This window comes from Sinocyclocheilus rhinocerous, unplaced genomic scaffold (genome assembly GCF_001515625.1).
Source record: "Sinocyclocheilus rhinocerous isolate Xijiao unplaced genomic scaffold, SAMN03320098_v1.1 scaffold921, whole genome shotgun sequence".
NCBI lineage: Eukaryota > Metazoa > Chordata > Actinopteri > Cypriniformes > Cyprinidae > Sinocyclocheilus > Sinocyclocheilus rhinocerous.
In genome coordinates this window covers 893,797-904,469 of record NW_015640057.1, presented here as the reverse complement: position 1 = coordinate 904,469, position 10,673 = coordinate 893,797, and the positions used below count along the sequence as shown (strand labels likewise).

Below are 10,673 nucleotides of genomic sequence, written 5' to 3'. Positions count from 1 at the left end.
GTGATTGAAGCTTTTACTCATCCTGAAAAAGGCATTTGCTAACAAGTGGCTAAATGGGACTAGAGACGTTTATATAAATTAGCTGACAATTCGCCAAAATGTAAAATTGTTGAGAAAGAGCCTACAAGACAGTTGCTGAAAACAAATTGTTACCTCCTCTAATCAGTTTAGCCTTTTTTAATTTTTCTTTTTTCAGTGAAAACTAGCAGTGTAGCAAACGTCACTAACCTACGGTGACCCAGTAGTGCACAACACAATGGAAACAAGCCACAACACAACGAAATTAGCACAACACAAAGGAAACAAGCCGCAACACAACGTAAACAAGTCGCAACACAATGAAATTATCACAACACAACGGAATTAGTCATATGCGTTGTGTTGTCGCGATTTCATTGTTTTGTGCACTACTGGCCTGCCATACTAACCACATATACAGTAGTTATATCTACTGGGTTAGTGTTTATTTATAATGGCATGGCAGGACCGTATTCTATATCAACCACTAATATCATCAGGCAAAAAAAAAAAAAAGATTTCAAGAACTACTTCTGGTGGTTGGTCATCAATGCATTGACTAACTTTCACTAACGTTTTTTTTTTTTTTTAAGTTATATAAATGTTAGGACAAAACGTTTTTAAAGTAATGTTTATGGAACATTCTTTTAACCTTTTTAATATTTTATATGCATTGTCATGAAAGATGTTCTTAGAACATTTGTACTTGATGAACGTTCTAGGAAATCTTTTTGTAGCCTTTAAATAACATTAAAATCACAAAAGAAACGTTTAATATCTTAGAATATTAAAAATATACATTCAAATAAAGTTATATTTGGGGTTACAAAAGTGGGAACGTTGTAAGAAATATTTTTGCAACCTTTAAGTACCGTTCTAATCACGACAAGAAAACTGGACAAAACGTTTTAGAACCATTTCAAAACAACGTTCCCACAACATTTTCATAACCTCACCTGGGTTCTTATCTTATTTGAGAACGCGTGAATTATGGACGCTCCCTTACACTTTTAGAAAGATTTTACTGCTGTAACTGTATTTAAGCCTAAAAATAATTTACCATATCATATCAAATTGCCGAGAGACAAGTAGAGACTACAATAGGCTACTGTTTAAATTGATGGACGAAATTCTTTAATAAAATGTAGCTAACAGTAGGAAATAATAAATATTATTGGTGCATTATTTCCTGGAGGTTCAAGCTTTGAGAAGATTCCATCACGCACGTATCGAGTTATAGGCTATTTCATCTCCTAACGCAGAGCGTTCTTGCGTCCAAAAACAGCTCGACATAGTGTAAAAACGCTATTAAAGCTATACGTCTTTTAAAGTTGAGCTGTTTTTTTAACTTCACAGAGCGTCTTAAAGCGCAGCGCGTTAGGAATAAAGAGCAGGACGCGACGTAACAGTCAAAGACGTCCGTCTGACGCATGTGTATGTGTCTAAGCAATTAAACATAGCGTAGACGGAACGCAACAGCACGTTCTGTGTGAACGCCCCCCAGAACGCGGGTCATTCATCGAGCCACTGAAGGGTGTCCATCCGTCCTCTTACAGTACGTAACCATGACAACAGCCCCGGATGGTGGAGCGCGAGGGTAGCCAGGTGTTGGGTTGCGCAGAGGAAGGGACACCTACGCGATCGCTCCGTACTTTCCCATGTATCCTGCCTTCATCTCCTGCACGCGAGGATCTCTGTCGGGAACCACCATGGTGCATCACTCTGGATCCATACAGTCCTTCAAGCAGCAGAAGGGTCAGTGTGAGCGCTGTTTTTGCGGGGGTTTGCGTGTGAGAACGTGTTTTGGGGGAAAGTGCGGCTCTGGGCAGCTGTAGCTCATGTCCCGGTTTGGAGATGCTTTCATGATATGCTCAACTTCACGATCAAGTGTTTGGCGCATATTGATTTGCTACTGGATGCCACTGGATTATAATAACGCTCTAATGAATAGATCACGAGTCAAACAACTGTATTGCTTATTTGCGTTTAGATCTCACGGATTTGAATGATCATGGCAAAGGAGAAGTTTTTAAGGCTTTCAGAAACATTTAAATATATACATATATATTCTAGTTTTATTTACTATATGAATGTTTTATTTTATTTAATTTTTTTATTTTATTGTCTTTGCTTGATCCCATATTTAAATCTTTAAGCACAGAATTTCTATCAGCAGTCCTTAAAGATTTTCAACAACATCAAGCTCTAATGTAACTTCACTGGATTTATTTTCAAGGCTTTGATAACACATTTAAATATATCCTTATTGAATTAAAATGTTAGAAAACCTTAAAGGAATGCTAATGGAATTTATATCATAATTTGGTACTAATGTGATCATACTGTAAAAACTGGAATTTGTATGTATTTGTTTGTTTAAGAAATATTCATTGTGTGTGTGTGTGTGTGTGTGTGTGTGTGTATATATATATATATATATATATACTTTTATTGGTAACAATTTACAATAAGGTGCATTAGTTACAGTAACATTAGTTAAAACGAACTAAGAATGAACAATACTTCTGCAGCATTTGTTAATCTTATTTAATGTTAATTTCAGCATTTACTCATGTATTATTAAAATCACAAGTTGTGTTTGCTAACATTAGTTAATGCACTGTGAACTAACACGAACAAACAACGAATGGCTGTATTTTAATGAACTAACATCAACAACGATTTAAAAAATGTGTAATAAATGTATTGTTCATTGCTCATTCATGTTAGTTAATAAATTAACACATGTTAACAAATGACACCTTATTCTAAAATGTTACCGTTTTATTTTATCGTATATATTCTAATTGTTTTAGTTCATTTGATTGTCTTTGCTTGATCCCATATTTAAATCTGTAAGCACAGACATTCTATTAGCAGTCCTTAAAGATTTTTTGATCAGGTGTATCTCTGATATCTCTCTATTTTTATATTAGAGCTACTCATCTGCGAAGTTCAACAACAGCAAGCTCTAATGTACATTTTTGGCATTTGAGTTTTGCATTTCACTGGATGTCGGTTCGCTCTTGTTGTTCTCATATCTGCAGTTTTGGTGATCAGTAACATGAACCATAGGAAAAAAAAAAATGTTACTGGTAGATCTTGACTCAGGGTTATGGGAAAACACTTTCCATTGATCTTCCTTCATCTTGTTTAATGGGGTCGCCACACACACTAAGTGGTCATCTGCCTATTAAATCATACTGTGCTGAAAATCGCTGATTCTGACTGAACTGATGATTTGATTACAGTGAGATGGAAAAGAAAGAGCCAATTTTGCAGGTTTTAGTAGCTCGCTATGGGATGAAAAGGACAGCAGCTTTGGTGCACTGTTTTGGTGTTAGAGGCATATGTTACACTTTGTTTTGATAAAGTGCATTTGTTCCTTGTGTTGAAGATATGAGATACAGTAACACAAACCGATATGATTACACTTCTCAGGACGTGGCCAGTGTAAACAAAAGCACTTGAGGAAATATCTCTATAAAATCCCATTACTAGTATTACAGCATGCTATTACGGAGATTGAACTGAGAGATTGAAATGGCTAAACGACTGCATTGTCACTTAGTAACTAGCAGTCTGTGTGTTTGAGCGTAGATTATTCACAGCACTCCCATCTCATTAAGCAGATCTAGCCTATTTTTGCATCAATCTTCTGCAGTAGTTTAGCTTAGAGATCCAAAATCCATCCAGAACACTGCCTTGTTTCAGTCTCATGCAGCCATTTAGCAGTTGGCGATACAAGAGTAAATATCACAACATAAATTTTGATTATAACAATGCATATGATGATACATGTTTGTTTTATGGAAAATTTATTAATAATAATAGAAAATACAACAACAACAACAATAATAATAATAATAACAATAATAATAACTGTTATTATTATTATTATTGCTAATTTTATTATTATTATTAATATTATTATTATTACTGTTATTATTATTATTATTATTAGTATCATTATTAGTAGTATTAGTAATAGTAGCATTCTGGATTTTTTTCTTTTCTTTTAGTTTATAATAATAATAATAATAATAAACATGGACAATAATTTATCACAGTAAATAATGATTAAAAATATTATTATTACTGTTCTGAATTTTATTTTATTTTATAATTAAATATATAATTACACATAAAAGCAAGGATAATCCTGATATTATGCAGTAGATCCTGAGTTAATTCACTCAACCTGATTACTTTGCTGCAGATTTGCTGATACCAAATTGCTATTGCCATTGGGAAAGCTTTACAGGGACAGTAATAGTAACTAAGGGGGGCAGAACCACACCTGTGAGGACACACTTTATTAACAAACCATTCCTCATTTTATCTCTGAAGGTCGTGATTAGAATGAATGGCTCCAGTGTGATGCCATTTCTTGTGCCACAGTAAATGACACATTTCCCCTTTAAGCATAATGACAGTTGTATGTATTTATAGTGCCACTTTGCATCCTCACTACCTAGACCCGACTCTGTCACGGTCATTAGCTATCGATCTAAGAGCGGATATGCAGATTATTGCAGGCATTAGAAGCTCTTTAATGACTCACAGTTAATTATTTAGGACTCATTACCTCAGGACTGAGGTAAGGCCACCGAACACTGTTTTAGGTTTTCACTGGAGACTAGAGCACATTCATGTGCAATTCCAGGTTATTACAGTAAGCAGTCATTCAACAGATGCTTTTATTCAAAGTGACTTCCAGTACACTTATTACACTGGCAGTCCCTCTGGAACAATGGCTCGCAATCCGTGAAGGTCTTGTCGCAGTCTGCAGCGGGTGTGCCCAGGAGGTTTGGTTCCCATTTATTCTCCTTGTGTCTGTCATCCTGTGCTGATCCGTCATTTTTCATTGTGTGTGTTTCGTGTCTGCATGTGTGCAGCTTTAGGCCTGCCTGTCTGTTTTTCCCCTTCGGGGTGGTTTGAGTTTGTTTTTGTTTCATTTTTATTATTAAAATAAACAACCAATTCTCCTGCACTTGAGTCCTCGCTTCATCTCCCCGCACGCACCGTGACAGATCTCTACAAAGCTAAACTGGGTTTCAGTTAATATGTGCAGTGCAGGGCTAGGAAAGGATCGAGCCGTTTGGGAAGCTGATAGCTTATGGCCCACTCTTTGTGGGACAAAACTAGTGACCTTCCGCTGTTATACAGCCCTATGAGAATATTATAAGAGTATATAGAGTGATAATATGGAAGTCGTAAGACTTTATTGCTACCAAAAATGGACTGCTAAGCTGCATTTGCACTTCAAGGTTCACTGCAGACATTATGATATGATTTTTGTCCTGTATAATTACATGGGAATGTGTTTAGATTAGTGCTGTCAAACGATTAATCGTGATTAATCACATCCAAAATAAAAGTTTTTGTTTACATAATGTATGTGTGCATACTGTGTATATTTATTATGTATGTATAAATACACACACATGCATGTATATATTTTGAAAATATTTACATGTATATATGTATATTCATATAATTGATATTATTTATAAATATATTTAATAGATGAACATAACATATTTTTCTTAAATATATACATGCATTTGTGTGTATTTATATATGCGTAAAAATATACACAGTAAACACACATATATTATGTAAACAAAAACTTTCATTTTGAATGTGATTAATCGCGATTAATCGGTTGACAGCACTAATTTAGATTAATGCACTGAAACACTGATCTAGGATACATTTCCTGTATAACAGCATAACTCACTGCTTAACTACCATCACCTAGATAGTCATGACTGTATTCTGAATCATTAGTCACTTTGTTGCAATACAGAATCAGAGTGGTTATTGACGTCAACATGCGTGGTTGAGTAATAACTTAAGCTAATTAACTAGTTTAATTATTGCTGTAAATAATGAACATGGCACCTGAGATCTGAGGACTACTTAGCTATTTTGTTCTCTGTTCTTATATTCAGATGTTTGATTTAACAGAGTGTCTATTTACACTAAGGGCAATTAGCCCGCCTTGTTGGCAGAAGCTATTCACACTTAACTCCATCCATCAGCGTGTGATTTGACTGGACCACATTACAAAAAACGGCCATCAACCAATGGCTTCAGTGGCGTGGATGATAAAACTCTTGACGCATTCTTTATGACGCGATCGACCCAAGTTCGAATGCGCCTTTTTGCCGGACTTTTTCTTCTCCCTTTTCACATCTCTTATCACCACGGAAAGGCATTTATTTTCCATTAAAATTAAGGTCGAAAAGTATTGTGTAGGGTTAGGGTAGGTGTAGAGAGGGCTTTATTGTCCCACTAAGGCAGCATCTATTTAATAATTCTAATAAAAATGATAATTTACACTCAATATTCTATTATTGCATACTGTTTTATAATGTACTACAGTACTGAGGCGCAGATATTTGCCCTACCTGGTCTCATGGCAAAAACGTACCTGGGGCACTTTTTCGCGAGACACTAAATACATACCAATAAGTACATATCACTGCAGTTTCCAAAAGAAATGAACACTAGAGGCAGTAAAACTCCGACACCTTTTATTCCTTTTCACACACATTTACAGAGTTTCGATTAATAAAGCATAATTTTCTCACAATTACTTGAAGAATGTTATGTTATGACTTCAAAACAATTTTAATATGTTGGGAGATTTGAAAACTGATGCTTTTGAATGTTAGCATCACACATATCCAGCTTCATATCTATGGGTTTTCATAAACGGTAGATTTGTTCGTTAGCTCACGGAGTACGGAGATGCACTTGAGAGGCGAGGAGCTCCGGTTCGAATCCCGTGTAACTACGGTTCGACAAAACAGTTCAAATCTGCCTATAAGGAAGTTCAAATGGCACGGTTGCATCAACAAATGTGTTTTTATATCAGTTTTGCATTTGTTAACACTATCGCAGAGGTCCCCAACCACCGGGTTGCGACCCACTACCGGGCCGTGGAAGAATTGCTACCGGGTCACAAGAACGTTCTGGGAAAAATGTGTATAGATATGGCACTCTGTTATTTATTTATGTTAATGATTGTTCTAATTATTCTGCATTTTCTTTGTATGCGATTGATATGGAGTAGCAATTTGACAATTTCATGTTAAATAAGTAAATGAAAGATTGCTCTGATCTGTCACATATTAGGAGTTAAACGGATCGCAGTTGATCCGTAATACGTACGGATGAGACCCTAGCGTTCGGCACGCACGTGATTCGCAGATTAATTTGCCAATTTACACGTCCAAGCAATTTTAAACCACAAGAAGAAGAAACGAAAGAGAGCTCAATTCGTTACTCACGCGCTGTTCTTGCACACAATCAAAGCACGCACAAGCATAGAGACGTGTTTCAGACTGCGCGGAAATACCGAGTTGCGTATAGGAGTAAGGTATGTAAAAACAGTGTTGCAGAAAAGTACCCAGAGGTACGCTATTTGTAATAAGTAGTATACAGTAAATAGCAAAAAAAATACACCTCATTGTCATGTTCTAGCCTGGTTACATTTGTCTTTCAATAAAAATCAAACATTTTATGCCCTTAATGTTGTGGCAGTGTTATTGAAAATAGTATCGAATATTGATATTTTTCAAGGTATCGTATCGGATTTAGAAATTCCAGTATTGTGACAACACTATATTTGAGAGTGTTTCACATGAAAATACTATTTCAGTCTTTCTACGTCAACATTTCATGCTTGGTGTTACTTGCCGTTTCTTTGTAACTTTGTACAATTTACTAACAATTTCTGAGTGAAAATAGTTCCTAGACCAAATTTTACTTTTTTACTATTTTGTTACAGAATTCACACTTGTAACGTCATGTCCCAGAAGTGAAATTCACCAAAATGATCAACCCGCATTAATGCCCTTTTCACACAGTATGTGTAAAACAGGCTTGAGTCTTAATGATACTTTTTCATTCCAAGCAAACCCAGATGTTGAAAAAGCCACAACAACCTGGTCTTTAGCCTGGCCAAGCTGAGAAAACAGCCGACAGGCCAGACTGACCGACCTGAGATACCAGCAAACTAGTGCTGGCTCATTTAAACTGTTCAACTGCTTTTGCTGTCAGCAGTGATGTTCCAGTTCTGCATCAAAGAATGACCCTGAATCTTCTGCAGATGCCTGACTAAAACCCACTGACCCCAGAACCTTGCCTGTCTCAAGTGCTTAGTGATGAAATAACTACAGCAGGAAACCGGCATTCTACCTCTTCCTATCTTTCTCTTTCTTGTTGCGTTCTTGTTTATGTTCTGAGGGTTCCTCCCAAATTTTTTTTTATTTTATTTTGACACATCTGTGCAGTTAAATGAAAACAGGATTTTGCCCAAACAGTGCATGCCCTTGACATAAGAGTGATGTGTGGAGACTGCAGAGGAAGAAACGTCCCAGTCAGGGAAGGTGAGATGTGGTGGGAATAGAGAGAAAGAGACTCTTTGATGTTTAGGCCTCTGCAGAAGAGTGGATTTATATTCAGTTATGTTCACATCAAAGCATGTTTGGCCACAGACTCCTTGACTGGCTTGCAGTGTATCTTATCACATTATTACAGAAATACGCAGTGCCAGGATAATGCATTTTGAGTATTATTTTCTATGCAAATTGTACCATTTGAGTGTTGATAATGGATTTTACACTAATTCATGCTCTCAGAATACAATTCCATAATTAATGAAAATCTGTAATTTTACATTTAATCGTGAAAGCGTGAGATTAATTATTGGCTAATGATAATTGTAGGAAGTGTGACAGACGGCTGAGGATGGGATTTATTATTTACCACATAGAATTGAAGTGGACTTGAAAATAAGCTCTCAAATTCATTTTAGGTTCAGGGCCGGACTGGACTAAAGCTACATCCACTTTAATCTGGATACATTTAAAAACACATCTTTTTATCTTCAATTTGAGGCATTTTTGCTCAGCGAAAACGGAGTTTTTTGAAAATGCTCTCCCAAATTGCTGTTTTCATGTTGTTGTGTAGACAGTGAAAAATGAAAGTATTTGAAAATGATGATGCCCTGTTGTACCTGCTATCCAGTTTTTTAGTGTTGTTAAAGATAAATGTTACATTGTACAATCTTTATATTACATTCTGATAGAAAATGTATTCACAATTGATATCCTGTGGCATAAGATGAGATCAGTTGCGTGTTAAATCTCACATGGAATGGCGATTTTTGTGTGACCTGGACACATCAATGGATAATGGGATATTTTGATAATGCAATTGTGCCAGAAAAATAATTTTGTTACTGTATGTCTGGTCTCTCTGTATCATTTTAGTGAGCTTTTATGAAGTTGCATGCACATGTGCAGTAAGATTATTGTGGATGGAGAGCATTTCCAAACAAAAACATAATTTTTAGATTATATACATAAATATAAATACGAAATTAGGGAATATTTAACCAAACAACCAGAAAAGTGGGAAACCATCCACTACACTATAACTTAAATGTAATAAGTCTAAATTTAAACAGCAACACTAGTTTTAGGCTTATAAAAGAACTGCATGACTAATTTCAATTGCATGCCTGCTTCTCAGCCAGAATCCACTGAATAAACACTTCTAGCACAATTTTAACAATACATCACCAGTGCTTGGACATGAGAATAAGAGTCGGGCTGACACAGATGTCACCCGGCCTATAGTAAAATATACAGTACACCGTAAAAAAGAAAATCTGTAGAATTTACAGTAAAAAAAAAAAAACCGGCAGCTGTGGTTGCCAGAATTTTACCGTAAAAACACGGTAGCAACATTTTAGGTTTTATGGTTTTAACTTAAATTTTACAGGTAAATACAGTCATTTATAATTCATTCAAACAAACACTAAACACCATCATGGTAACACACACATGCAACTTATATAATGCAATAAACATTAATTTAACAACATTAGATGTAACATACAACCCTATTGTACAAAACTGATAAGAAAATCTAAGAAGAAACATATTTCAACAAACAAAAAAACATCAAATTTGAATTGTAATGCAGGGAATTCAGGGAATGTCACTCAACACCTCTGTACTTACTCCACATGCAGACAGGGGAGCAATACATGGGAAAATAAAGTAACTGCTGTTTCTTATTTGAAAAATAGCTGAGATATTTTCTTGTAAATTAAGAAATAATGTGTTACTTTACTAGTTACTTGAAAAAAGTAATCTGATTACATAACTGACATCACTTGTAATGCTGTACCCCCAACACTGATTGTAACATTTGAATTCCCTTGTTTTGGAACAAAGTGATCAATCTACTGGTACAAACGCCCTTAGTGTCCCAGTGGACTGATACAAACGTGGGTTACACCTTATTTCGATAGTCCACTTTAGACATTTTACTAACAGTAAGTAACGTTGTAACTACATGTCAACTAGCAGTCATTAGAGTATTAGTAGACTGTCTGCTTAATATCTTCTAACACTTTATTTTGATGGGTCCACAACATACAACATACTGACTATAAGAAACTTTACAAGTATATGTCAACTTATTCTACTAACCCTAAACCTAACCTCAGTCTACTCTGAGAGTTAGTAGACGTGTAGTTGCTAATTAATGATAATTAGTTGACATGTAGTTGCAAAGTTACTTATAATTAGTAGAATGTCTAAAGTGGACTATCAAAATAAAGTGTAACC

At 35.5% G+C, this 10,673-nt stretch overlaps 1 protein-coding gene across 1 annotated transcript in view; it reads left to right on the top strand.

Moving 5' to 3' along the window:
- The first annotated feature begins 1,503 nt into the window (after positions 1-1,503).
- The window catches only part of ano3 (anoctamin 3), an 84,233-nt gene continuing 75,063 nt past the window's right edge, over positions 1,504-10,673 (top strand). The window contains exon 1 of the mRNA XM_016568448.1: positions 1,504-1,773. Coding sequence (XP_016423934.1) covers positions 1,677-1,773 — 97 coding nt within the window. The 5' untranslated portion in view covers positions 1,504-1,676. The remainder of the gene's footprint in view (positions 1,774-10,673) is intronic.